Source organism: Stigmatopora argus, chromosome 18 (assembly GCF_051989625.1).
Source record: "Stigmatopora argus isolate UIUO_Sarg chromosome 18, RoL_Sarg_1.0, whole genome shotgun sequence".
Lineage (NCBI taxonomy): Eukaryota > Metazoa > Chordata > Actinopteri > Syngnathiformes > Syngnathidae > Stigmatopora > Stigmatopora argus.
Window position 1 is genome coordinate 12,176,816 of NC_135404.1, and position 27,412 is coordinate 12,204,227.

At 43.1% G+C, this 27,412-nt stretch overlaps 4 protein-coding genes across 6 annotated transcripts; 2 read left to right on the forward strand and 2 right to left on the reverse strand.

Annotated features, from left to right (window-relative positions):
• The first annotated feature begins 186 nt into the window (after positions 1-186).
• Positions 187-4,113, forward strand: get4 (guided entry of tail-anchored proteins factor 4). The gene is made up of 9 exons (XM_077625916.1): positions 187-385; positions 1,041-1,119; positions 1,301-1,382; positions 1,460-1,609; positions 1,697-1,835; positions 1,896-2,036; positions 2,815-2,890; positions 2,957-3,029; positions 3,109-4,113. The coding sequence occupies exons 1-9, from the start codon at positions 246-248 to the stop codon at positions 3,195-3,197; spliced, it is 969 nt and encodes a 322-aa protein (XP_077482042.1). The 5' UTR covers positions 187-245; the 3' UTR covers positions 3,198-4,113.
• vps35l (VPS35 endosomal protein sorting factor like) lies at positions 3,668-13,009 on the reverse strand. Of its 2 annotated transcripts, none has more exons than XM_077625909.1 (29): positions 12,875-13,009; positions 12,214-12,313; positions 11,954-12,124; positions 11,186-11,302; positions 11,090-11,114; positions 10,738-10,946; positions 10,576-10,660; positions 10,200-10,256; positions 10,005-10,101; positions 9,874-9,921; positions 9,705-9,798; positions 9,148-9,348; positions 9,001-9,047; positions 8,818-8,929; positions 8,362-8,478; positions 8,225-8,278; positions 8,068-8,148; positions 7,927-7,989; positions 7,477-7,562; positions 7,326-7,406; positions 7,179-7,242; positions 6,392-6,490; positions 6,228-6,305; positions 6,045-6,159; positions 5,838-5,977; positions 5,071-5,236; positions 4,836-4,954; positions 4,625-4,771; positions 3,668-4,538 (listed from the first exon to the last, which is right to left on the reverse strand). In XM_077625909.1, exons 1-29 carry the CDS (start codon positions 12,889-12,891, stop codon positions 4,440-4,442), a joined length of 2,889 nt encoding a protein of 962 aa, XP_077482035.1. In that variant the 5' UTR covers positions 12,892-13,009; the 3' UTR covers positions 3,668-4,439. The 2 variants fall into 2 exon arrangements, with proteins under 2 accessions (XP_077482035.1, XP_077482036.1); XM_077625910.1 differs by lacking the exon at positions 12,875-13,009 and adding an exon at positions 12,772-12,790.
• On the forward strand, positions 12,989-18,134 carry zdhhc16b (zDHHC palmitoyltransferase 16b). Of its 2 annotated transcripts, XM_077625914.1 has the most exons (10): positions 12,989-13,342; positions 14,176-14,450; positions 14,591-14,785; positions 14,949-15,037; positions 15,139-15,167; positions 15,383-15,516; positions 16,083-16,168; positions 16,239-16,362; positions 17,081-17,151; positions 17,246-18,134. In XM_077625914.1, exons 2-10 carry the CDS (start codon positions 14,208-14,210, stop codon positions 17,346-17,348), a joined length of 1,074 nt encoding a protein of 357 aa, XP_077482040.1. In that variant the 5' UTR covers positions 12,989-13,342; positions 14,176-14,207; the 3' UTR covers positions 17,349-18,134. The 2 variants fall into 2 exon arrangements, with proteins under 2 accessions (XP_077482040.1, XP_077482039.1); XM_077625913.1 differs by lacking the exon at positions 12,989-13,342 and having other exon boundaries at positions 13,646-14,450.
• Positions 18,135-18,234: 100 nt separating this feature from the next.
• Positions 18,235-27,168, reverse strand: mms19 (MMS19 homolog, cytosolic iron-sulfur assembly component). The gene is made up of 31 exons (XM_077625918.1): positions 27,037-27,168; positions 26,599-26,647; positions 26,273-26,373; positions 26,040-26,125; positions 25,885-25,959; positions 25,724-25,793; positions 25,527-25,655; positions 25,393-25,454; positions 25,021-25,107; positions 24,873-24,947; positions 24,709-24,786; positions 24,506-24,644; positions 24,203-24,357; positions 23,818-23,896; positions 23,606-23,731; positions 23,433-23,514; positions 23,262-23,359; positions 22,892-23,044; positions 22,585-22,740; positions 22,408-22,507; positions 21,524-21,629; positions 21,322-21,393; positions 21,118-21,244; positions 20,948-21,054; positions 20,572-20,628; positions 20,296-20,482; positions 20,045-20,127; positions 19,803-19,967; positions 18,837-18,896; positions 18,641-18,741; positions 18,235-18,545 (listed from the first exon to the last, which is right to left on the reverse strand). Exons 1-31 carry the CDS (start codon positions 27,122-27,124, stop codon positions 18,515-18,517), a joined length of 3,084 nt encoding a protein of 1,027 aa, XP_077482044.1. The 5' UTR covers positions 27,125-27,168; the 3' UTR covers positions 18,235-18,514.
• Between the last annotated feature and the right edge of the window lie 244 nt (positions 27,169-27,412).

A 27,412-nucleotide genomic window follows, 5' to 3' on the forward strand; every position in this document is an offset into this window, starting at 1 on the left:
TGGTTACGGCCTACAAGTAAGATTCTAAAGTCGAGGCACCACCACTTTTTTGGTTTTTAAAATGTCTACAGTGCAATTGATGGGATTGTTATTTGTTTCGTATAATGTCTGAGTTGCAATAAATGAGCTTTGCTTACCGGTAAGTAGCTACGGCAGGCGAAGATGCTCAAGTTTGTCTTGATATCTTCCGGTTTCCGCTGTCAACAATTGGGGCAGTCAGTCAGCACCGTTGCGGAGCTACGACGATGTCGGAGCAGGAGTCTCTGAGGTGCTCCAGTGGGAGAAACCGTGGAGGCGTACAGAGGGTCGAAGGCAAACTGCGAGCCAGCGTGGAAAAGGGGGATTACTATGAAGCACACCAGATGTATAGGACGTTATTTTTTAGGTAAGAAAATACTATTACGCCCTGGATTGCCGTTGCTAGCAACTCGAGGCCTGCCGTGTTGTAAATCGCTCTAACGCCTACCTTGATTCTCACACTCTCGAATACGATTGGACGAATGTCAGCATGGGCCCGCCCACCCATGTGGTTTAGGCTAATTTGATTGGGCGACAGAGGAGTCACTCGACTGTCTTAAAAAAAGGGCTACTCGCGAAGTGTTAGCTAGCTAGCAGCATTACAACATGTTTAGGAACTAAGCTATGGAAGTTTCCATGTAGACTTACTCAACAACACGAATATAACATACGTTGATGTGTTATGAGTGTGAAAAAGATTTCTGTTGAGATTATTAGCGCATAATAAACGCTTTGCTATGCAGATGTGCCATGTAGCCAAGTGTACTGTCCTACCTTGACTTTCCTTTTCACGTCTAACTTAAAGCACTTCCTGTAAACGGTGTATGAACTAACTGAATGAAAGATATAGGTACACTTTGGGGGTGGTTTGTAGTAAATTGTAAAGTTTATAAGCAGCTACTCTCCCTTTTATTGGTTGAGGTCAAAATTAGCATTCACTATATATAAATATATAAACATCACCTGGTCCGCACGAATTGACTTTACATACATTGAAGTGTAAATATCCTACCTGTCCTCAGGTACATGTCACAGGCAAAACACAGTGAAGCCCGGGAGCTGATGTACAACGGCGCCCTTCTCTTCTTCAGCTATAACCAGGTAATGCTCTTCTTTAGAAATGTAACATCACTCTGGAATGGCAGCAAGCAGAGATTCTCAATCTTTAGCCCTGTTTATTAAAAAAAACGAATAACAGTTGTCTATAAGCAAGTGTATTCTCTCATTAATGCAATAACGCACCCAGCTCTGCAGTGAAGTATGTTATCTTATTTTTGCACAGCAAAATAGTGCAGCTGATCTCTCCATGCTCGTCCTGGAGGTGCTGGAGAAGTCCGACGGCAAAGTGGAAGAAGATATTTTAGGTGAGCGTTCCGCTAACGCCGCCACCCTCAATTGACGCGTTGGGCCGTCGGTTGAAGTTGTCTCGTTCGCCGAGCAGAAAGTCTGGCCAAGCTGTTCGGCCAGATGGATCAGAACTCTCCGGAACGAGTCGCCTTTGTGTCCAGAGCCTTGAAATGGTCCACGGGGGGCTCCGGCAAGTTGGGGAATCCCAAGTTACATCAACTGCTAGCCATCACGTTGTGGAAAGGTACCCGCCAGATATTCAATCCCCCACGTGGCGACCAGTCCGACAGAGTCTACCGCTCGGTGGAAGTCACGCGTTTCCCCCCCGCAGAGGAAAACTACAGCGAATCCCGGTACCACTTCCTGCACTCGTATGACGGGGAGGGTTGCGCGCAAATGTTGGTGGAGTACTCGTCTTCCCGAGGTTTCCGCAGCGAGGTGGACATGTTTGTGGCCCAGGCAGTCCTACAGTGAGTGTCGGTCTTGAGGATGAAATGCGCGCTGTTGCAAATGTCACCTTTATTTGACAGGTTCCTGTGCCTGAAGAACAAAAGCAGCGCTTCCGTCGTGTTTAGCACGTACACAGAAAAACACCCGTCCATAGAGAGGGGTCCGCCATTCGTTCAGCCCCTCCTTAACTTTATCTGGTTTCTGCTGCTGGCAGTGGATGGGTGAGTTAAAGCCCTATTGGACCCTTTCACGCATTCTTTGATTTCATTGGCCGCCCACGACTGTGCCCTGGGCGTCCAATCCGCTCGTAACGGATTGGAGTTGGAGCGCTGTCAATGGCAGCCATGAGTGCCAAGTACAGCTAAACTTAAAAAAAATGTAAATTACTTAAAGCAAGGGTGTCAGAATCGGGTTGGTTCGCGGGCCGCGATAACATCAACTCAATTTCACATGGGCCAGACCATTTTCGATATAATATTTAGATTTTTTTTAAATAAATTGATTAAAAGAACTGGATTAAAAGCCCAGAATATTCAGTTTTTTATAGATCTAAAACAGTTTATTTTAGCTTTTTTATATATTTTTAGATTTTACAAAATGATTTTTGAACTAAAAACACAGAAAAAAATGATTAAAAATGACAATAATTGATTTAAAATGGGGAAAATCAGGAAATTTAATATACATCTATACTCTTCATTTTAATTTGATCCTAAAACAGAAAATCAGCACTCATGATTGACTTTCCCGGGCCAAACAAAATGATGCGGCGAGCCAGATTTGGCCCCCGGGCCGCCACTTTGACACGTAACGTAAAGCAATCTCATTTCTTGTTCCTTTAAAAGCAACATTATTCACTTTTAAAAATCCAAGATGTTAAATATGGCAGCTCACGTAGTTACTACTTTGCAACTTTTGTTAAATGTCAACTTTTTAATCGCTGTATGTTAAAATAGCTCCATTTAAAATGTCTACATCTCAAAATGTTCCTCTTTTCAGGGGTAAATTAACCGTTTTCACAGTGTTATGTGAGCAATATCAACCTTCACTGAAGAGGGACCCCATGTACAACGAGGTGAGCGCCTGTCGTCCGTCGCCGGCCGTCCGCAAATGTCCGCTTACGCGCTGGTCTTCGCCGCAGTACCTGGACAGAATAGGACAGCTTTTCTTCGGCGTCCCCCCCAAACAATCTCCGTCGTACGGCGGCCTGCTAGGTGAGTCGTCGCCCGGGACGCCGCCATCGTCCTCCGTCCAACGCGCTCACCGAGTTGTCCCCGTTTTTCGCCGTGGCAGGAAACTTGCTCAACAGCCTGATGGGCGCCGGCGAGGAAGACGATGGCGAGGAGGCCCGGGAGGACAGCAGCCCCATCGAGCTGGATTGAGCCACAGCGACAAAACACGCAAAACAAAAGGGGGGGAAAAGTGGGCCAGCTTTACCCAGTCGGGGGCGCCAAGTGTCGCACTTTATGCCCCCCTCGTCATCGCACCCATTCACTTCTAACTCGTCAGATTGCATTAAAGCGCGGTCCAATCGTTTATTGAATGATTACTTTTATGTTTGGACAGTGTTCAGCGAGTATTGGGTTTGAATCGATGCGCTTGTAGACGCCACGGTCATTTCTTCACACTGTTTTCTTACAGTTTTTTTGCGAGGTCGTTGCGCATTTTTGTCAAAAGTGTTGGTCATCATTTAAATTTGCCCGTTTTTGCGCTAACGAGACCACTTATCGCTTTTTCTAGGGTGGCAAACGACTTGTTCTTTTGGCCACGAGAGCTCTGGTTAAGCCAAAACTTAAATTATCCATAGATTTGAAGTGTACGCGTGTGAATTGTTATCGATATACGTGCCATGTAAGTCAAAAAAAAAAAAAAAAACTACAGCATACAATTACATTCAGACACCTTTCTCGTATTTAAGCATCATTTTTTTCAAGTCAACATAGGAGAGCACTTGTATGTTTTGTTAACTGGTGGACTACTATTGATGTCCTATTCATTTGAAGTGGGAGGTTTAACAGTATTGTCAAAAGAGGCGGGTTAGCGTAGCATACCATCTTTTTTTTTTTACTCTTGTACCGCTGTGACAAATTAAAGCTAGACAACTAAAATAATTTCCAAAGAGACTCCTCACACAGCTTAAGAATTTTTTGGGGGGGGTGAATTTTCTTTTCTTTTGGCCATCAGTAGTCACTGCTTTTTTTTGTTTTTTTATTTGTTTTCCAAAAAGAAAAGGCTGCTTGCCTTTTCCCCGATACACTAACGGAGTCAATAAACTAAGAGGATTGAGATTGATGCGAATCTCATGTTGTCCTGTCCATTTTCTTTCCGAAACGAGAACTAGCATGATTGTATAAATATTACTGATACGACGATAAATATAGAAATAATGTCAAGAGAGTCAAAGCTGGTGAAAGTTTACACAGTTAAGAAAGCAGGTGAGAAGGCGACGTTCGTTTAAAAAAAAAAGGAACAAAAAGTCTGCGACTCGGAATTAGAACCTCACAAGAGCGACAAAAAAATGATTGCGAACGACTTGCCTTGGACGGGAAAGATGCTTTTCAATCAAAATGAGCTCAAGTGTTACGTAATTAGCGCTAGTGGCGTTCTGGCGGGGGGAAAAGTCGTCAGGTGCGGGACGTCAACGCCAGCCTGTGGATGGCGTCCGTCAGGTGGGACATGTCGGCCTGCAGGGCCTGGCGCTTCATGTGTTCCAGCGTCCGGACCTAGACGGAGAGCGGAGAGAGGCGGGACAAAAGCGGGTTCTGGAGACATCCCGAGAACCGTCGCCGTTGTTTGCGTCTTAACTCACGGAGACGCGCGTCTCGCAGTGTCCGTGTTTGTGGCTTAGGTTCCAAAGGTTGACGGCCAGCTGGCTCAGCTTGTTGTTCCTCAGGTCGCCGTGGGCGAGCAGGACGCAAAAGAGGGAGAAGGCCAGGGCGCTTTGGCGGCGCGTGCTCTGTCAAAAGACGACCAATTAAAAGGGAAATCCAAAAAAACTCCATTTTTTTTCTCCTCCTCACCTCTTCCCGACCGAGAGCCTTCAGGTGGTCCAGGATCTGCCCGATCAGGGTCTCGCACAGCTTGTCAATCTCCGACAGGAACTTTGGGTCTCCTCCGTAAAGGGTCTCGTTGGAGTCCACTGAGAAAATACAACCGAACCCCAAAACGAGCACAGGCCCAAAGCATTTTTTTTTTTTAAAAGTGGCCTTCCTTAAAACAACCATTTAAAAAATGGTGCAATACATGTTTGTTTACCTTGCGGAATGGCGTACAGGTAAGTCTCCTGGCTCATGGCGGCCAGCAGGGGGAGTGCGCCCACGTAAACGCGCACTTTGGCGTCGCCGTTGTCCTCCCACGTGTAATCCTGCACCACGTTCAGCACGCCGCGGACTAAGTAGAGCACGCCGTGTTCTGGGTGGTCCTGCAAACGTCATTACATTTGTTTATGAATACATTTACCGTAATGTCTATTGGACAGGTGTCAAAGTGGCGGCCCGGGGGCCAAATCTGACCCGCCGCATCATTTTGTGCGGCTCGAGAAAGTAAATCATGAGTGCCGACTTTCTGTTTTAGGATCAAATTCAAATGAAGAGTACAAATGTATATTAAATTTGCTGATTTTCCCCTTTTAAATCAATAATTGTCATTTTTTAATCCATTTTTTCTGTGTTTTTAGTTCAAAAATCATTTTGTAAAATCTAAAAATATATATAATAAAAAGCTCAAATAAACATTGTTTTAGATCTATAAAAAACTGAATATTCAGGGCTTTTAATCCAGTTGTTTTAATCCATTTATAAAAATAAAAAATATATAAATATTATATCTAAAATGGTCCAGCCTACATGAAATCGAGTTGACGTTAATGCGGCCCGCGAACCAACCGTCTGACATAGTGCAGTCCAAAATATTAATATTAACAAAAAACAAAAGGTTGGTATTACTGTACTATTGTTTTGGTGACGGCAGCCATTTTCGCAAAGATGCGCCGTGGCAAACAACATTCATTTTTTTTTAATTACCGGGACGACAAGGAGGGTGGACAGGAAGTTGGCGATGAAGTCGAGCAGGAAAGTCTCCGAAGATCGAGCCTTGCCCTCCACGCTGATGCTGCGTGGAACTTCGGTCAGGAGACCCACCGCCGCTTTCAAGAAAGCGTCCGCTAGGGGGCAGAGCAGAAAGATAAGGCCAGGAGCGGGACAACCAAAAGGACAAAGCAAGCCGCGCACCCTGAGATAGACACTGATTGGACAGCGCCACCTGGCCGGACAACAGGTAAAGGTGGAGACGACTGAAGATGCTGGCGAGCGATGGGATGGTGATGAAACTGTAAGCGGCGCACGCCTGGAGAGAAAAGCCATCCGTTAACGTGGGTTCACAGAAATGTGAAGAATTGGGAGGACGAGGCTCACCCGCACGAAAGCCGCCGTTTTCCGAGAGTGAGTTCCCTTCATCACTCTTCTCGTCTCCATCGCCAGTTTATTCACCGTCTAATCGAAAATGGGATCAATTTGGGGTTAAAAAAAATAAATAAATAATAAAGCGGCGTGCGTTTGTCGCCGGATTTCAGACTGACATGAATGAGCTGCACCAGAACCGGCTCCAGGTTGCAGAAGGTGGCTCGGGCCTCCACGCAAAAACTCAACTGCTGCTCAAAGTCACGGCCGAAGGAAACCTAAGCATCAGAAAAAGAAAAAAAAATGGATTGGACGTCCAGCGCCCTCAAGGGCAACCAATCAGGTAAAAAAAAATAGGATTTAAACATGATCTTAAAGTAATAGTATTTTCTTTAATGAAAATGAAAAGTGAGAATTCTAGTGGTATATAAATAATGTAGGTATGCAGTAATTTCATGTATTTATCCAAATTCCATGTACATGCTTGTTTATTTTATATTTTTTATAAACACCGTTAGTACTTATGAAAGGAATTGGCATGTGTGACACACTCAAAAAAGTAAAAATAAAAGACACGTTTTTTTGATATATATTTTTTATAAATACTACCCTGATGTTAGTACTTATAGGAATTGGCATGTGTGACGCACTAAAAAAGTAAAAATAAAAAGACTAACGTTTTTTAATTTTTTTAAATAAATACCCTGATGTTTGTACTTATCAAAGGAATTGGCATGCATGACACACTCAAAAAAGTAAAAATAAAATTCTAATGTTTGCTTTTTTATATTTTATAAATACCCTGATGTTAATACTTAAAGGAATTGTCATGCATGATGCACTAAAAAAGTTTAAAAAAAGACTAATGTTTTTTTTTACTTTTTTTTTTATAAATACCCTTACCCGGATGTTATTACTTATCAAAGGAATTGTGATGCACTCCAAATAAGTAAAAATGTACCTCACCATGCGCATAAAGCCGATGATCAGCACGGACAAAGATCGTTTTTCATCCTCCAAAGTGAGCGCGCTGTAAAACATAGCAACAAATGCTTTTTCAATCTCATTCACCTGACACCACTATATTATTATTATTATTATTATTTGTCTCACTTGACGGAGTCGTGCATGGCCTTGCAGATGTGCATCATGGCGTTGAGGATGACGGGGTCTCGCGTTGGCTCCAACTGCTGTCTGAAGGTTGGAGTCAGCTTACATTTTGTGCCATTGCCAGTCTTCCAAAAGGCGGGCACGCGGATCTTACTTGATGAAGACCTCGGTGATGGACCGGCACACCTCCACCCTGACGCTGTCCTTCTGGAACATGTCCAGAAATGGGAGGAAGCGCTCCTACGACCACAAACACACAAACGAGGGACATTGAGAAATACGTGGCTCCTTACCAAAAGTAGACATTGGTCATCTGGATTAACTACATTCCGTTGATGTGTCATAAAATTTTGGCCATTTAGGGTAACTTTATATGGAGTCAGGGGAAATTTCTAGGTCAGGTCACATTGCAAGAAAGTGGGAGGGATGGCAGTCAATTAAAGTCATTTCAATTCACAGCAGGAAGCTGCTTTTCATTATCTATTTTTTATCCATTTTATTGAACATGATTTCCTGACTACTGCAATTCTGGTGTAAAATGTTTTTGCCCCGAAAAAAAGGAGGATTGGCCAAAGCCATATTTCCCACGCTGGTATTGCCTTACCATGGAAAATAGGACGGAGAAGTCGTGGTAGTGGGAGAGGATCTTCCCGATCACGGACTGGAGCTAAGTGGACAAGTTCCAGTTAGGCCAGGAGGGCGGCCCCACCATGATGGGATGGCAAAACGACAACGGCGTCCAAACCTGAGCGTAGGCGTCCTCGAAGGCCCGATCGGGCGTCATGTGTTTGATGACGTCTCCCAGGACCGTGTTGGCCTCGCGTTTCTTTCGGGCGACACAATTCATTGGTTCCCCTCGTGGGGTATTTCCCCCAAGGTCCCAAAACGGCGGCATTGCTCACCGTGAAATGTCGGCAGGTGAACTCCACCCAGATCTCGGCGCAGTTGACGTAATCCTGCGCATCCAAGAAACAAAGTTAGTTTGTACAATGGTTGGAAAATGTCTCAAAAATGGCGTCGTGGTCTTTTGGTCTGCTACCCGAGGATTGCGGACTTTGGTGATGACTTTCCAGGCTTCGTTGAGGATGGTCAAGCGTTCCGATTCGGGAGGGTCGGCGCAGGCCAGGCAGCGTCCCAGAGATCCGAATAACAAATGCTAGCGGTGGAGGACATTTGTGGACAGGCATTTTGGTGGACTTTCTTGAAATTTGGGGACGAGGGAGTTCAAGGGTGTCCAAACTTTTGCCCGTGAGAAAAATCAATTGTGAAGAGAGGATGGGAATTGGAATGTGCTTTTTAAAATAGGCATGATTTTAAGTTATCAATTCGATGGCTACCCTCTACGACGATCTATAGACCCAATTATAGAATTTTGAATTCAATGTTTTCCTCCTTTGCTGCAAGCTAATTGAAAATGGGCTGCGGTTTGGACACCCTTGATCGGCTTTCCGTTTGGTTTAAGGGGATCCCGCGATAAGCCATTGCTCCCACCCACCTTGGGGAATCCGGCTTCGTCGCAGTCCTTGATCATGGCGATGAAGTCGGCGGCTCTGGCGGCCACGAACTCGGCTCGGAAGGCTCGCATGACCGAATTGAGCAGCAAAGCGCTGTGGTTTGGAAATTCCAGCGGGGTCAAAACTTGTCATCTTTCTTCGCATCTCCGACTCTTGTTACTCACTTGTTGCCCAGCTTCTTGCATCGCTCCGTCATCTCGGTGAGGCGAGACTGGAGGGGAAAAAAAACAAACAAACAAAACGCGTCACTATGGAAAAAAAGAAAGAAAACAAAATGGCCACCGTTGCCTTGTATGGCGGCGAGTGGGCACCTCGGGGGCTCTGTAAGCACTACACTGCAGGATCCAGTTGATGGCGGGCGAATAGAGAGTCAGGTACTCGGGCATTTCCACCCTCTGGGCCAGCAGCTGCCCACCCACGGCCTCCCCGCCCATTTGTCGGAAGGTTCCCAGGAAGTCGAAGAAGCTCCGTTTCAGGATGTCTCTCAGGCTGGGGGCCACTTCTATGCCCACCTTTGTGTGGAGAAAAAAAAAAGTCATCCCTCAGACCAGATCAGCATCATCTAAAAGACCAACTGTATGTATACATGTGCATATATGTGTATGTATATATATATATGTATATATGTATATATATATATATATATATATATATATATATATATATATATACATATATATATATATGTATATATGTATATATATGTATATATATATATGTATATATATATATATGTATATATATATATATATATGTGTATATATATATGTATATATACACCCTCTTGCTACTGACAGTGAAATTTCCCGAATACAGGATAAATAAAGTTATCTAATCTAATCTAAAATGGACAAAAGTATATTTGTACCCTGCAAAGGTAAGCTCGAGTGTAGGCCGCCACCAAAGGGTCTCCGATCCCCCTGACCATGGCGGTAAGCCGCGGGAGGGTCTCCTGAATGGCGCTGGGGGGAGTGGCAAAGGTTATGTTGGAAATAAGAGCCCTGTCCCCCGGAAGCAATCCAATTCGGATGACTCACCCTTGGTTTAAGAAGCGATTGCACTTCAAAATAGAGGCTTCCACGTATCTGTGTGCAACAATTGTCAAGGATATCAACTTATGAAAAGGCCGTTTGAAAAAGAGCGCAGAAACCACAATTTTGGGGGATACAGTCGAGGGATGAGTTCTCGAATGGAAGCGATCTTGAAGAACCAGTTGAGGCACGTCTCCTTGGCCGTGTCGTTGACATCGTCCACTGTGAACGATTCTGGAAACAACAACAACAAAGTCAAGCTGGAAACTCGCCCCCTACTGGATGCCCGTATGTATGACAAGGTATTCACCCCAAAAAGATGGAATTCATACCTGGTAAAGGTCTAGGGTCCGAACACAGGGTCCAAATTCTGTCGTACACAAGCCGACCTAGGCAGGAAAAAAATAAAAAATAAAAAATAATACACCACCAAAATAGAAAATAAGCAAAAAAATGTAGAGTTAAACCAATATATTGACACTGGTACACATGCAGCATCTAAAAGGATCCTGTTAAATTACTATGGTTACAATTGGATATCAATATTAGCCCCTTTAATGCCCTTTTGTTCATTCGCTGCCAACCCTCCCACTTGAAATGCATTGGACAACCAAATCAGGTGAAAATGTGCTTATATGTACTATATCTCAAATATTCAATAGAGGAAACTGCTGACAATTTTTTTCCTAAAAGGTGGTTTCTACGTACCAAAAGTGTCGAGTATGTCGGTGATGAGGACAAACTTGCTGGGGTAAAAGCGGATGACGGACGTGTCAGACAGAAGCTTGGCGCACTGCCGTCGCGTGGACGGGAACAAACAAACAATTCAATTCGTTTCCCACTCAAATGTTTCGACTCGGTGCGTTTTACCTGGATGACGATCTTCAGGGCTTTGACCTTCTGGTCTGCGGCCCACGCCTCTTTCAGGGACTGGTTGAGCTCCTCGATGCGGTTGGCGTATTCCTGCTGGGACAGATTGAGCAGCTCTCTCTGGGAACCTTCTTCCAGGTCGTCCAGTTCCTCCAGTCGAGTGCGGACTTTCTCCGAGACGGCCGACGCGCCGGGATTCGGGGAGTTTGCTATCCAGTCCGTGCACGGAAATGTGAAGACGGTTAAAAAGAGAAGAAAATATCATTTTGGTCATTCCTTTCACGTTCCTATGACGAAACAATTGACGTGTTTGAATCCTGTCATGCGACGATACAAAAAATGCATTGCTTACCGCTGTCAGAGCCCATGCACAGATTCTAAAAAAAAAAAAAATGAAGAAAAATTAGCTCGGGATGCTCATATATCATATGTTTTGAGGACGACTTACGATTGAAAGTTTTTCAGTGGTGGTGAACCTGGCCAGGATTTCTCCTCTCCTCATGGACCACGGTTCAAAGTCTGCGCCGACATGCTCCTCCTCCTTTTCTCCTTTCTTCCTCGCATCCTGCAAGCACAAAAATACATAAACTTACATAAATTAACATGAATGCACAAGTGTCAAAGACTCATCACTAAGTAAAAGTAAATCGTGTGTCGACTTTGTGTTTCGTGATCAAATTCAAATGCAGACTTTAGCTTTTTTCCCTTTTTAAAATAAATACTCATTTTTAAAAATAACAAAAATATTATTTAAAAAAATATTTTAAAAATTCAAAAAATAAAAACAATACAATTTTGTTTTAATAAAATAATAAAATAAAAATTACATTAAAAAATAAAAACAATTGTAAAATGTAGTTTAAAAAAATAAAAATAAATAAATAAATAAAAATCTCACAAATACAGGATAATATTTGCTATGAAGACACACAAAAAGATCATTTTTTAAATGTCAATAAATGACAGAGGGACTATCAGAAAAGCTCCTCTTATTTTCTGAGCCGCTTTATCCTCATTAGGGTCACGGGGGGTGCTGAGGCCTATCCCAGCTGACTCGGGGGACACCCTGTCAATTCTATTTGGCAGACATACCAAATGAAAAGTGAGTTTGACACGCCCTAAATGATAGGGGTGCTACATAAAGCTTCAGCGTGGAATGATTTTGGATCATTTCTGATGAAACGTTTCAGTGAGGATTGTAAAACAGCAAGCAAACCCCAGCAGAAGCATGGTGTGCGGCGGGCGGACTTTCCGCCGCGAAGACGGACAGCGGATCGCTTCCGTCCAACATGGAGGTGAGGGGGTCCGGCGGCACGGAGGAAGAGGACGACGACGAAGAGGAGGTGCTGCCTTTGCGAGTCCCCCGCCGAGGTTTGCTGTCGGTCACCTGAAAAAAAAAAAGATTTCAATTTAGAGAGAGAAAAGAAAAAAACATGGTTTGTTTTGGACTTTACAGCCAAGAAATTGCATACTCACCAAAATGGGTTTGAGGGGATGGGAATCGGAGAATTCCAGTGGAATGGCTTCCACGCGGGCTCGCTGCAGCTCGGCGTCATATTTGCGCCATCTGGAACGCCTGGAGGAGCGCAAATGAATAATATTAATCATCAAATACAAATGCATTTCTTTTTTTGCACTATTTATTAATACAAATTTACTTATTCTACTTAGATGAAGATGTGTGATTCAAAATTACAGTGAGATCAATTATGAAAAATAAGATATTCAAGTATTTCCCACTCTGGAATTTTTGTTTTATTTTTTACTTTAATAGTAGTGCTATTTTTTGGGTCCACGTATGCCATTGTTTTGTGTTTATACGTTTTATTTTAACCCTATTTTAACCCTTGGCGGCGAGGTGAATTATAGATAATGAAAGCAGTTGAGGTTTAGGTGTATCTGACCAGAATAACCACAACAACTCGTACGTATTCATTTTTGTGCAAAGACCGGTGGTCACATTTGACAAATAACCTCATGAAAAAAATGCATGTTTGCACACCCCCGAAAAACTTTTCGACTCGGGATGGACACCTTGCTAGATAGGCAAACAGACGGCGACAATTTGCTAAATCTGACTATCAAATCAAACTGTGCTAACATTGTTTTTATTTCAGTTTAATGAAAACCATCTTACCAAATCACCGCAGCCATTTTCAATGATCATATGACATATAGACTAGAGATAACATGTATATATCACTAGATGTGAAAAGTCAGACTCTGCAACGTTTGTAAACGCGGCCATCTTGAAACAGAACCTTCCCTCACCGCCAAAGATTATGCAATAGCGTGATGTGTTGCTAGCTGATGCGTTGCCTCTGGCTTTTACGCTTAACTACTCAGAAAAAAATAAACTCTGCAGAATTTATCAAAATATCAACCTTAATTTCAAAAGAATTTAATTTTTCAAATCATTTAGAACGCAAAGGGTTTCAAATCGAAGAAAATATTCCTGCTCGCTGAGTGGCGCTTATCAAATAGACGATCTCTGTAGCATCAGCTCCTTTTGAAACCCATGTCAAAATGTACGGAAATCCTCCAAATATGACGTGACCCCGAGGCTGTCACCTTATCTGAATGTGTACACCGTTCACCTGACCAGGTAATGTATGTCAGCATTAAGAATTGTGTTGTAAAGTGTACTTAAACGGCCTTAATCTAGACGATTTGAGGGGGTTCTGTGTGGGCAGATAGCATGTGGCTAACACTAACAGGATGTTTGACTCGAGAAACGATAGAACAGAAGGTTGATCAGTGAATTTAGTTAGATAATAGACATACCACAGGAATAAAGGTGTTGGGTCTCCCCACCCCCGGGCCTCTTGTCTAAAGTGATAAAATGTATAATAATGTCAAGGGTAGAAATTAATTAAAAAACAACAACAACAATATAGGAAAGTCATTTTAGAATTGCTGACTAGTTTAGGCAAGAATTTCAGTTTAATCTATTAGAATCTATTTAGGTCGCTTACTTTGGGCAAAAAAACCCAATTCCATAATAATACTTCATTAAAAAATCATGTAATGATGAAAGTGTAGGACTTCAAGTAGGACTTTCCCTGGCCTCGCATAAGTAATGCCGTCCCAAAGAACAAAAAAAAAAACATTTAATATATGTAAATAATACGCCGGGATCGGGTAGCCCCATTTTTTTTCCTTCAAGACATTCACCGTCTTTGTAGATCCTTCTTACTGGGTTACCACTTTCCATCTGCCTACTGGTTTTGGACCTGTGAATTATTCATCTGATTTTTTTGCTTTCAAAGTCGTCATTCTCTTTGACTGGCAGACGACCCGCCGTCTACATTCCCGCACCGGCGCCCAACATGGAAACATCCCTCGTTGTCCGGCTGCGTTACGAAGAACTCCTATTTTACGCCGCCTGCGTCTCTAACTGTTGGTGCGCCTGTCTCTTTGTTTGCGTGTGTTTGGAAGGCGAGGCGTGCGGGCCCGGTGGCTACGCTGGGATGCGCGTGGGCGGCGGCTGGAGTCGCCATCTCTCGCGGGCCATGCGACTGGCGCTGCCCTGGTGCCGTCCCAAGACGGGCGGTCGCGGCCGTCTGGCGCGCCTCGCCAGGCTGCGTCGCTACGCCAAGCTGCTGCTCAAATCCCTTTACTACAACAGCCTGAACAACTCGGATACCTTGATCGACTGCGCCTTTGAACCCGTGTACTGGATCGTGGACAGGGTGACTCGCTGGTTTGGCGTGGTGAGTACCATCTCTTGCCAGGAACATTTCAATGACAAGATGTTGGCCCACACAAGAAGCTTAAATTCAGCCTACGTTGGCTCGGCTTTAACGCTAGATGGAGCGTGACTACTAGCTGATGTGAGTTGTTTTACCTCCAGGTGTTTGTGACTCTGGTGGTCCTCCTGACGAGCTCGGTGGTGGCCATCGTCTACGCGTACGTCCTCCCCACCATCTTCGGCACGTACGGCGTGATCTGGATCGCCTGGCATCTGTGCTGCGGACACTGGCTCCTGGTGATGGTGGTCTTCCATTATTACAAGGCCACCACCACCTCTCCGGGATATCCGCCCAAGGTAGCGTAGCAATAATAATAAGATGATCCATCACAATAAGGACACGTTTGAACATGGTGGTTTAAGGTGAATTCAATTTGCTGCATTTTCTGGACTATAAGTTGCACTTTTTAACTCTCCAGTTCTCACCTTTACATAATGTTTTGTCCTTTATTTCTTCAAGGACGATATCCACCTTCCTTCCGTCTCCATTTGTAAGAAATGTATCAATCCAAAACCGGCCAGGACGCACCACTGCAGCATCTGCAACACGTATGTTGTTATTATATTCTTAAAAAAATTGTCATCCTTTATAATAATCTAGTTGGCTATGAACAACTTTTTAACTCATGTTTACTCTGCTTGTGTTCCAGCTGTGTCTTAAAGATGGACCATCACTGTCGTATCCTTGTTTAAAAAACAACAAATATGTCTGTTTAAAAAAAAACAGATTCCAATTAAAACACACATTAAAAAAATTGGATTTGCGATACATTGCCAACGATATGGCTATATAACAATGATTGATACGTGGGTCAGAAAATCATTCTACAATAAGCTAAAAAACAAGCTATTTTCAACCTTGTGAATTGTTGTAGATTAACTCCTCTCCACCAGCTTGGCTCAACAACTGCGTGGGCCATTTCAACCACCGCTACTTTTTCTCCTTCTGCCTCTACATGACTTTAGGCTGCATCTACTGCAGCGTCAGCAGCAAAGAAATGTTCCTGCAGGCCTACAGTGCTGTGGAGGTACTATTTATTGTTATTTATGCCATGAAGCCTAACAAATAGCAAATGGGATGAAATATATAGTATTTTTAAACCTATCCCATCGGACTGTGTAGACATGGACAAAAAAACATATCTAAAAACAAAGACTAAAAACGAGAAGAACACTACATATACTTTGTTCGTTATTTTTTTCATTTTTTATAATAATGTGTATTTTCAAATAGCGTATCGGCCTGGCTACTACGAACTGTGGAATTCCTTCAATTACTTAAAAGGGAGGACTTTTGCCATGCCTATGGGCGTGTCCTTTCTTCTTCTTCCTTTGCATATGGCTTAAGTGGGCATGTCTTGAAAACAGCCCATCAAGTGTGGAGACTTATATTGTTGTCTAAGTTTGTTGTTTTAAATCTTAAATTACTGTCCCATGTTGTTTTTGCATTATGATTTGAAATGTTAACCTTCCTGTTTCTACTTAAGAATTCAAAAATTTGCAAGTAGAGGACTATTAATTGTGGCAATATAAAAAGGAGCATTATTTTTTTACAATACATATACACGGTTGAATTTTTTTTTTGTGTCCTCAGAGTTATTTTCAGACTCCTCCGCCGGCTTTTACGTCCACTGAAACCACGGGCCACAAATGCGTCATCTTTCTGTGGGTGCTGACAAGGTGAGCTCAATTGCCTTCAACGAGGGCCCGTTAAGTAAACCCCCTCCCCCGACCCGGTGCTTTCTCCCAGTTCTGTGGCCGTGGCTCTGGGAGGTTTGACTCTGTGGCACGCGGCGCTCATCAGCCGAGGGGAGACCAGCGTGGAGCGCCATGTTAATAGCAAAGAGAGAAAAAGACTCCAGTTGCAGGGGAAGGTAAACAAACACGGCGGTGGATTCACCGGGTGGCAGCGATCCTTTTGAATAAAAATAATAAAATAAATAAAAGGGTTTAATTTGGAGGCAGGGCTGCCCGGCAAATTGAGTGGTTAGTCCGTCCGCCTCACAGCTTTGGGGTTCTGGGTTCAAATCCAGGTTGCATGTCCTCCCCGGGCCTGCATGGGTTTTCTTTGAGTACACCAGTTTCCTCCCATAATCCAAAGATATGCATGGTAGGCTGATTGGACACTCTAAATTGCCCCTAACTATGATTGGTTGTTTCAGGGTGTCCCCCACCTCTGGCCCAAAGTCAGCTGGGATAGGCTCCAGCACCCCCACGACCCTAGTGAGGATAAAGCTTTTCTGAGAATCAGATGATTTAAAATAGCTCACTGTAAAATTTTTCTTTCTGCAGGCACATTGCACAGCAAGCATATTTTATCAAAATATGCACCATATTATTGGAACGTAATGCAAAAAAAAAACACTCAGTGCAGACATGTAGCATAAAGGTTAGCAGGCTGCTATTTTATAAGCGAATGGTTGTCCGCCTGGTGTCCCCCGAAGTCAGCTGGATAGGCTCCAGCACCCCCGCGCAATAGCGGTTTAGAAAATGAATGAATTTGGAGGCAAAATGCGCACAACTAGCCGTTTAAGCTAACGGATGGCTAAAGACTGGGAAATTGAATAATAAAAAGGTGTGCTTGCCTTTTAGGTGTTCAAAAATCCATATCATTTTGGGAAGATGGATAATTGGAAGCGCTTGCTTGGGGTGGAGACTCAAAGGTTGGTGGACTTCTTTCCGTTCCTGTACTGAGACGAAACAACCTGACAAAGTTGCATTGACCGTTCGTCCTTGTGTCATTTTTTGGTTTTCCAGCCATTGGTTTACACGTGTTCTGCTACCCTCCAGCCATCCTGCGACGGGAAATGGCATTTTATGGGACTGGACGTTATCCAAGAGAGACCCCGTGGCCATCTGATTAGGCTTTTAAATGTCATACCTCAACACAACAATGCTGTTTTTTGAGAAGGTCTTAGGTGTTTTTCTCCATCATCTGCTTCTTGAAGATCGTTGTCGTCCGCCTACCGACGCGACTTGAGGAAAATCAACGAGCCGCCGGTCTAGTTTGGACCACCTTTGTGCCTAGTGGAAGACTTGAGAAGACATCCTCAAATGTTAGCGGACATGTTAGCACATATGGGCTATCTTTGCATCACATTATCAGTCTCTTTTTTTTCTTCAAAGTATTTCACATCAATAGCGGCAAGTGTAAGTTCACTTTTCGGGGGAAGGGCAAATTGAATCAGAGCAATTTGTTGCACCTGTGGGTTGTTAAGCCTGTTTTTGTCATGGGTCATATCAGAGCAGTCGGATTGTTAAAAGCGAAGAGTATGAAATCATAATCGGAAATGATTTTGTGGGCGGACAGTTAAGGAGTTTTTTTTTTTAAATTACATCACAAATTATAAAGTGAGTGTTGATGGTGTTTCTATTGCAAATTTTCACTGGACTGAATTTTTTTGCACTGATGACACTTTATAGTGGAAAAACAGGACAATTGATTTTTATGAGTTGAAAATATGTTAGTGTTTTTGTGTATGATGTGATGCATATCTGCACAAATTAATAAGAGAGTTGTTGCCAAAGTTGGGGGGAAAAGAAACAACATTCCAAACCTGTGAATTAACGAGGGAGCAATTGGTTGCCATGACAACCTGTGACGGATACCCACCCCCAAAAAGAGCTGTGCTCTATTCAATTGCGTTCTTTTTAATAAAAAAACTTACTGTGCTGCATTTTGTGATCCATAAAAAAATCTGAAACACATTTATGACCACAAATGGAAAAAAAAAGTTTCAGTCAACTTTTCTTGACTTTAATCCATGGTTAAAAGATTAAATAATATTTTAAGGTCCTACTCACTCATTACATTCGTCGGAGGACGCACATTCAACAAGAAAACTGCTTGTTACACATTTACGTAAATGTTAATCTGTCTTTTTTTCCCTCAGTTGTGCGTTATGGCAATGTGAAATTTTAGCAGAAAGGCAAAAAAATCTGCAGTGAAATAAGGAAGTGTGAATGTAGGACTTGACTCTTCTTTATTCTTGGAACGTGGATGGTTATTTTTGACGAGAATAAGAATCACCTTCCACCAGGACTTCCTAAGAAGAACCTTGAAGGGAAAAAAAATGATCTGAGCACTGAGAAAAATATAAAGTGTAGCTGAATTTTCCAAATAATGCGAATTTATTTGGACTGCATCCCTACCACGCTCCTCGTGCCTGAACCGCCTCGTTTCTGACGAGCCTCTTTTTGTCGTCCAGCGGTTTGGCCAAGGCTCGAAGCACTCTAGCCCGAAATGGCAACACCTGCGAGTGGAAATTGACGACGAGGCTTTAGCTAGGACATCTCAATTAACCCTAGCGGTTACCACTGGTACTGCTTTGGCTTCGATTCATCTTACCTCGTGTTCGGGGAAGCGGGAAAGAGCGTGGATGCAACGCAGTGAGGCGATCTTCACGTTCTGAAAGACAGCCGTATTAGGATTTCATTTTTTTTTTAATCAAATCAAATCAAAAGCCTTTATTGTCATAATACAAAGCTGCGTATAACAAAATTGGTGATCGAACCTGCACGCTCATTTAACTCGCTTGTTGCATGGACATTGTTAGACGTCCAATCCTTTTAGTCTGGCAGGGGCAAATGAACGCCTCCCAGCCAAAAGTGATTGGTCGTCTAGTGTCGTCAATGGCACTGAACGTGAGCAAGTTTTCTGTTTAAATGAATAGGATGTCTAGCTATGTCACGGAATGAGTTAAATACAGTCAAGTGTTGCAAAGAGTGTGCATTTGTTTTTATTCATTTTAATTTCTTTAATCTCATTCTTATTGTATTTGTTTGTAACTTTAAAATAAAATACACTTATTTTTAGTTGGAAAATATATATTTTTAAATAACCCAAAATAGTCACTTGCACTATAAAGCGTTAAACCTCTTTAGAGTCAAAAAATAATTCATCACTTTGATGGATTAAAGCGGAAAAGAAAATTAACAGACACTTTTTTTTTTCTTTTCCAAACAGACTATATTGCCGGCCGGGGGTGTTCGAGGTCGTTAATTGAGCACCTGTTTTTAATAATTGGCCATCCAAAATGAAGTGCTGATTGTAAATGAATTTCAAAAACAACAAAACTGATTCTGAAATAAACAAAAAGTGCTGGTGCGGAGCAATTGCAAAAGCGTTTTAAAATAAAGCACAAAAAATATATATAATATACCTGAGAGCTTTCCCACAGGTCTACTTATAGGTAAAGTGTGGCGGCCATTTTCCCTGAATGGGTTCCAGCGTATCTCTATGTCATATGCTATGTTGCTATTTTTTTTTAAATATTTTTGTTCGACACAGTTCTAGCTAAGAGTTGTGACCAACCATGGCAGGACTGGACGTGAGGCGCAGGAGCCTTCCCACCAAAGCCTCCAGCTGTCGGACCAGCGCCGGCGGCGGGTCGGCGATGACGGGCTCCAGGCAGGACAGAGTGGACAGCTGGACGCCTTGGTCGGGATACGTCAAAGCCTCCAGCAAGAGTGCCAGCAGCTGGATAGACACACACAAAAACACATGTTGGAATCACAAAGTACAGAGAACTGTGGCTTCTTGTGTTGTTGCCTCACCGATGGGAGTTCGGTCACTTGGACCTGTTTTGGTAGTTTGTTGACTATGTTGGACAGAGCCTTCAGGTAGTTGGGTTTCTTCTCTGGAGGAGGGAAAAAATAAAAAATAAATCACTATAGTTACTCTCACACCAACGATAAGGTAGGAATGTATTGTTTGCAATTGTTCTGTGTAAAATGAGAAGGCCTTTCTTTTGTCTTAACAACACGTTAACGACCTACCAAAAAAAAGATGTTTGTCAAAATGTCACCTTGCGCCGCCGCGTTGAACCCTTGCACCAACTTGGCGGAATTCTCACTAAAGAAGCGCTGGCGGTACATGATGCGCACGTCGGCGTGGCAAGTGCGGTTCAGCACGTCTGGCGAGTCGCACATCAGTAGCGAAAAGTCTTCGGCCGCCGCGGGACCCAGTTGGCCGTCTTCCAGCAGTGAGAAAAGCTGAAAAGGGAGGAAAATAAAGAGAGGAATACAATTTGATATGGTATGAGCTTTACTCTCCCAGCTTACGCTACTAAAATAGTTGGTACCTTGTCCGTCAGTGTCGAGTACGCTGGGTGGTAACGAAGAAGCAGAGCCTTAGTAACCTGGAGACAAAAGCCATTTAGTAATACATATTACTAAATATGAATACAGTTTTCCCTCGATTATCGCAACTTCACCTATCGCAAATTCACCTCTTTGCCATTTTTTTCCCGCTATTAATTATTAATATATATATTTTTAAAGTTCATAAAAATGTGAAAATCCACACTGAAACTCGTAAGCAGAAGCCAAAACGCGATATTCGAGGGATTACTGTACAATGCACCTGCAACACATTGAACATTTTTATTATTTATTATTATTAAACGAAAACTCACGACGCTCCAAAAAACACGTTGGCAAAAGTGCCTGTCGACGTACCCAAATCATGAAGGTGTATGCCCGCGTTCGGCCACTGGAAGCTTCCAAGTTCAACTCGTTCAAGATTCTGCTGATTGTCTTCTGAAGTAGAGCGTCCAGATCGTCGCCTAAATGGAACATTGTTTCAACTTTTTGACCCCCCAAAAAAATTAGCTTACAAAGAAACTAACCCTGAGGGATCTTGTTGACCAGGCCAGCGAAGCATTTGGCAGAGGACGTGTATGAAATCGGGTGGCTACAAGTGTAGCTCATCTCTTCCAGGCCTGAAAGCAGTCGCTCCATTTGGGGAACCTCCACCTGAAAACCAATAAAAAGAATTATTTGATTGGCGTCTTTTCATTTCGTTCAAAAAATTGCATTTAGGTGAGACTTACATTGCGAGGCAACGAACACACACATGCCATCAGCAAACAAACCATCTGGGACTGCCTCCACGACGCCCCCTGCTGCTTTTGGGAAGAACAAAAGATGGCAAGTTAGTGTCACAAACCCAAGGAATGAGTGAGTAGAGGCATTTGTACAATCCGCCATCCAAAATGTCCCGTTTTTACAATGTAAACAGAGTCTGGAGCGTACATTGGAAAGCAACTTGATATGTGAAGGGAGAGAGTTCCCGGGCAAAAAGGAGACGTCACCGTCCAGGAAGAGCGAGGCAAATCGCACGGCTGTCTGGGCCGCCAGTCTAAAAATAGCGAGAGGAGACAAGACACCGCAACAGGAAGTTAAAACTTTTGAGCAACGCACTGACAAGAAACAGTAAACATTTACAGAAAGCTTAAAAAGATGTCCTCGTTTGCCCAAGTTTTTATTTTTTTAATTTTTTTTACCAAAGCTAACTCATTGGCTAGCACCGTTTAGACCAAGGGTGTCAGACTCGTGCTTTAATGTCAACTTGATTTCACGTGGGCCGGACCATTTTAGATATAATATTAAGATTTTTTTTAAATAAATGGATTAAAAGACCTGGATTAAAAGCCCCTGAATAATCAGTTTTTTATAGGTCTAAAACAATGTTTATTTTAGCTTTTGATGAATGATTTTTGAACTAAAAACACTGAAAAAAATGATTAAAAAATTACAATTATAATTAAAAGGGGGAAAATCAGGAAATGTAATATACATCTATACTCTTCATTTTAATTTGATCCTAAAACAGAAAGCCGGCACTCATGATTTACTTTTTCGGGCCGCACAAGATGACGCGGTGGGCCAGATTTGGCCCCCGGGCCGCCACTTTGACACGTGGTTTAGACTATAAGGGCAACTGAGTATTATTTTGTGAATAAGTAGGGAAATGGGAAATAAAATGTGGGGTTACTGTAATGCGGAAATATGGTTTTGCAAACAAAACCTGGCTATGCAATTTTCTTCTATCAATACCGACGAAATATGCACTAAAATGTTCATTTCGGTGATCAATTGTAGAGTAATTGGCGGGTTAAGCAGGCGTTTTTACTCACAGAGGTTGCAGTCTGCAGCAGGCCGTGCTGACGACATCCACCATGCCGGAAAGAACGGCGTCATCCCCCAGAGGACTGTGACGAGCAGATGAATTCTCCTCTGAAACCAAATCAAAATATCAGGACGCCATCCCCGCACAAGATCTAAAAAAAGTTAAAAATTGAGCTCTCACGCACCTAGAAGCGCCGCCTGCAGCGCGAGCGACAGCAGCCGCGGGATGACGGCGTCGTGGAAGCATCGCCCGGAGTCCCGGTCGTCTTCCACCCGCTCGGCGACTCGTTTTAGGCTCCGGCACGCCAGCGCGGCCTCCTCCAATGAGAAACCGGCTTCCCCTGCAAAGGGACGATTGAGACGTTAACGATCCGAGTGCTTTCGAGAGAAAGAAAAAAAAACACGAGAAGGAAGCCAGGCCGCTTCTCTGTAAAATATGACTATTTTTGCCAATACTGTCAAACTTTGCACGTGTTAAGAAAACATGTTTACCAGAATGTGCCGCTGCGAGGACTTCCAAGAGGACAGGCACGGTCTCTTGAGCCACACTAGATTTTGTGGAAATGGCCGCCAGTGCGGACAAACAGCGCGGACGCACTAAAGGTTGGTTACATTGCGAGGAATCTCCATCTTGCGCCATCGACTCTGCATGGGAAACGATAAATGAATGATTTTACGTGGGGAAATATAGTAAATATCAGGGGTTAAATCACTGAACGTAAAAATATTTCTTATTTGGGGGCCAAAACAAAACAAAACACGCATTAGCTCTGTGCGCTAGCTAGCTAAACGGAAGCTGTGATGTAGTGGACTTCATGTCGTAGGTCGTAAATCCCTGTAAATGCTTGATGGGGCGGGTTACCAGAAAAGAGCACTTTCTTTATCCTCGGAATCATATTGGTGATGAAAACGGTGGGGTGCAGTTCCGCCAGGCCTTCCGCGCACGCCACCACTGCCAGGCTGTCAGGGATCGAGGACGGTCACGCACGGCAGTTGTAAGTTGGGCGCAAAAAACCTGGAAAAGTCCGCCGACCTGACTTGGTCGTCGTCTTCCGTCAGCACTAGTTGAGCCAAGTGATCGACGGCCAGCTCGATTTGCGAGTTTGATAGCAGACCTTAAAAAAAGAAAAGAAAAGACACACATACAAGGATTCGCTTGGGAATGAATGGTCATTTTTTTTCTTTGCCGCGTTAAGCGGGCCTCACCCGTTTGCCGTGCTAGCGAAAGAAGCACATGCGTGGCGGTGACCTGAAGACTGCCGTTGGTCTCCGATAGAGCGGCGAAGGCCACGCAGCACAACGACGAGCAGATGCCCGAAAGCACTGGTTCCTCTGATGCGGGGTGGAATTAAAGGAGACATTTTAAGATGGTGAAACTTCATCTTCGCAATCTGAAAGAAGGATGTCAAGTCACTCACCTTTTTCTGAAGATTCACAGCTTTTTACGGATTGTATAAACCTCTGCATGACTTCTAATAGGGTGCGTCTTTGGGAACACTGTTCAAAGGCAACAAAAAGGTGACACGTGGATTTATATATTGATTAGGGATGTCTCCGAACCCATGATGATCGGAAATTGGAACAGATCACAATTTTCTGAGGCCTGGAATCAGGTTTAAAAAAAAGATCATCTCTTGTTACGCATGACTTCCTTTTGAATTATCCCATTGGTTGCTACTGATAGTGATAGACGTCCAATATAAAAAAAATATTACCAAATTCATAATCGGCTCACATGCAAATATATGTGATCGGGACATCCCTAATACTGCATGTTGTCCAATCATGTTGATATCTACCTACCTGGTTTCTGCTATTGTATTGCTCAATGAGCGCGGGCATAACTGCTGCCGTTATGATGTGACTGGCCCTGTAGGAGGCACGGCAGGCAGCCTGCATGAGCTTGGCGCTGGGCCACACCAACTTGAGGTCTGGCTCGCACAGGTGATGCTTGCAGTCTGGAAAAAAATCATCATTTGATCATCAACGAGTGGCCGGCCAAGTTTGGAGCCAAAATGGCCATTCTGAGGACTTTGACCAAACTGTTTCCTTTGCTGACTCTTGCTATGACAGTCAAGTTTTAAACATTTCCAAACGATAAATGACCTTTGATAACCATATCCAGGAAAGTGCTGAGGGCGTCTTCAGAAGCCGAGTCCAGAACCGAGCGCGAAAGACAGGAAGCGATGGCGGTGAGGGCAGCCAGGCCCGCCGACTCGATTTTTTCGCTCGACGTTTGAAACACCTGAAAGGAAAACAAACTTGAGCCAGATATTTGGAACCTTACCGCGTATGGTGCAACGCCAAACCTCTCTGCGCAGGGATGCCCACAGACCCTCGAGGAATTCCGCCAAGTCTTTGTGGTCGTAGAGTGCCACGCAAGCGCCCTAAAAAAATAAAAATGTCATGACTGGGTACAGCTATAAACAAAAATGCGCACCGGGCCTATCCCTGAACGAGGGAGAGTTCTCACCAAGGTCTGAAGGGAGTCTAGTTTGGCACTCTGAACATCCGAGTCCAGCTTCTCAATGATGAGGGGTAACAGAAACTAAGAAAATCGCCAATTGAAATGAAATCAGCCATGACAGAACGTGGTCAATTGGAGATTTGGAGGCCAATACCTTGGCAAATTTGGGAGTCCCCGCGAGAACTTGTCTCAGTTCTTGAATCAGTTCGTCTCTCATGATACCGTGTGGGTCGTTGGGGGGCTGGGGGAAAAAAAGCCATCACACCACTGACCAATAGAATTCATTTGTAACAAAAAGTATTAAATTGACTCAATTGGGATGAAGGTTTCAACACAAGATCAGCAATATGGATTAGAATGATTTTTTTTGGATGGTCGGTCAAACAATTTGGGCCATTTGGCAAAAAAATAAAGAAATTCCTCAACTAGTCTCTATTCCAGATTTATTCTTACTTCATAGAGAACTAATTACTATTGTATACTTTCTGCAGGCGTACACCAAAGCAGTGAAAAAACTGAAACTTACAGGAGTGAAATCAATGGGGAAATAGCAGGACGTCACTTCGAAAAGTTCCTCTGAAAATGTACCTGCATTGACATTAAAAAATGTTAACAATAGGCATCTTTCTCCTAAAAGTTTTAGTTTGCCATTTTTTTCACCTAGATTGTAACCTCTGTGGACGATCTTCTTGGCAATTTGGAATGCTAAAAGTAGGTTGCGAGGGTCCCTCTCGCCGTCCATTGACTGGACAAAACCGAACACAAAGTCTGCCCCCAAATTTTTCAGTTCTGTGGACACACGTGGCAGTTAAACACACAAAAAAGTGACGTCTGTCCAAAAATATAAGTATTATTACCAGCCTCTCTTGTGTCCATTATGTTGATGAGCATTTTATAGACAGCTGCTCGGTCAAGCAGCGTCAACGACTAAGCAAAAACATTTTTAAAAAAGCAGTTAAATAAATTTGTGTGGTTTATTTTGCATCCCTCTTGTGGGCCTCCCCAAATAACAACTCACCTGAACATGGACATCTTGAAACACAGACTTTAATATTGAAATAGCTGCGCCAGGAGGCAACAATGGGCATTTTGTCTGGGGGAAAAAAAGGACAAATGTAAAATGGTGTGATTAGAACAAACCTATCATTAAAGACACGTGTAGCGAACACTAACCAGTATTCCGAGACCCTGTAAAACGGGTGGCGTGGTGACATGGTGGTCTTTCAGCCGGTTCTCGTAGAACGCTACGAGGACTTCCACTGAAAAAACAGATATTATAGTCCAACAGAATAAAGGAATAGGACAATATTAAGTTTATTTTCGTTTCAGCGCAACGTTGGGTTGTGACACACGAACTGAAATGGCCAAAGTATCCGCAGCTGTAACCATTAAATAAAAAAGGGCACCTTCTTTCTTTGTCAGGTCCCCATAGCAGTCCTCCAAGACCTCCGAAAGCAGTTTGACTCCTCTGGCCCGAGTTTGAGGATGAGTGCTGGTCAAACTCAATCTACAGTCAAAACAAAAGTTTAAACTTATTTTAAAATGGTAACAAAACAACTACAATATTAGAATCTTTCTGGTTCTGAGCCAGAGACCAAGCGCACCTTGGACTGGTCACGAGCTAATTGCATGTCAAATATAAATAAAGTTTCGTCGAAATGTGTAAAAATAAATAAATAAAAAAACTAAAGAGAATTGCCATTCTATTGTAGAAGAAAAAATAACAGCTCACCCCAAAGCTTCGACCAGTTGCAGAACCGTGAATTCTTTATTTTTTACACCTGAAAACCAAACCATAACACACAAAAGTAAACAAATGCGTCATTTGAGTACACTCGGAAACAGGAAGTAAATTCAAAGGGGTCAAAAGGTCGGAGTTCATTGACAGTATGCTAACTAGTAACGTGCACTTAATCTTTAACCACGCGAAACAGAACTCTCTTTTAAATATGTCAACCCCACAAAGCAGTATTTGATGTATAATTGTTCCACATTTGTATGAAAAACAACCAGCTGATTAAAAAAAATCATGTATCATCCAGTTCATAACGAAACAGGATGTTGAGATGCTAAGTTAGCTAGTTCACCACCATACTCTTTTCACCAACTTAAAAGAAACGGTAAAACAAAGTATTCAACAGAGTCTCATATCGTAAACATATTTCTTCACCTGAGGCTGTCTCTTTGGCTTTGCTGTCCTGCAACCCCGAGACAAATTCCTCCACTAGTGACATCAGCACGGCATTTTCTTCAGCCATCGTGCCTCTTCATGCCACTGAAAGGACGCATGCGCACAAAGTTGAGCGGCGACATGAAATGTCATACGATTAATTTATATTAAACGAAGCACACAGACACAGAGTGTAGATGTAAACATGTTTACGTTTAAACAGAATTCATTCGGGAAAAGCGAATGTAACTTATGCTTGTCGCTTATTTCATATTTTTATAATGACTTCAGGAACAACGCGTATTTTAATAAATGGTCATTTGTATGTATTATCCATTGTCTTATTAGAACGGTTATTATAATAATAAATAGGAGA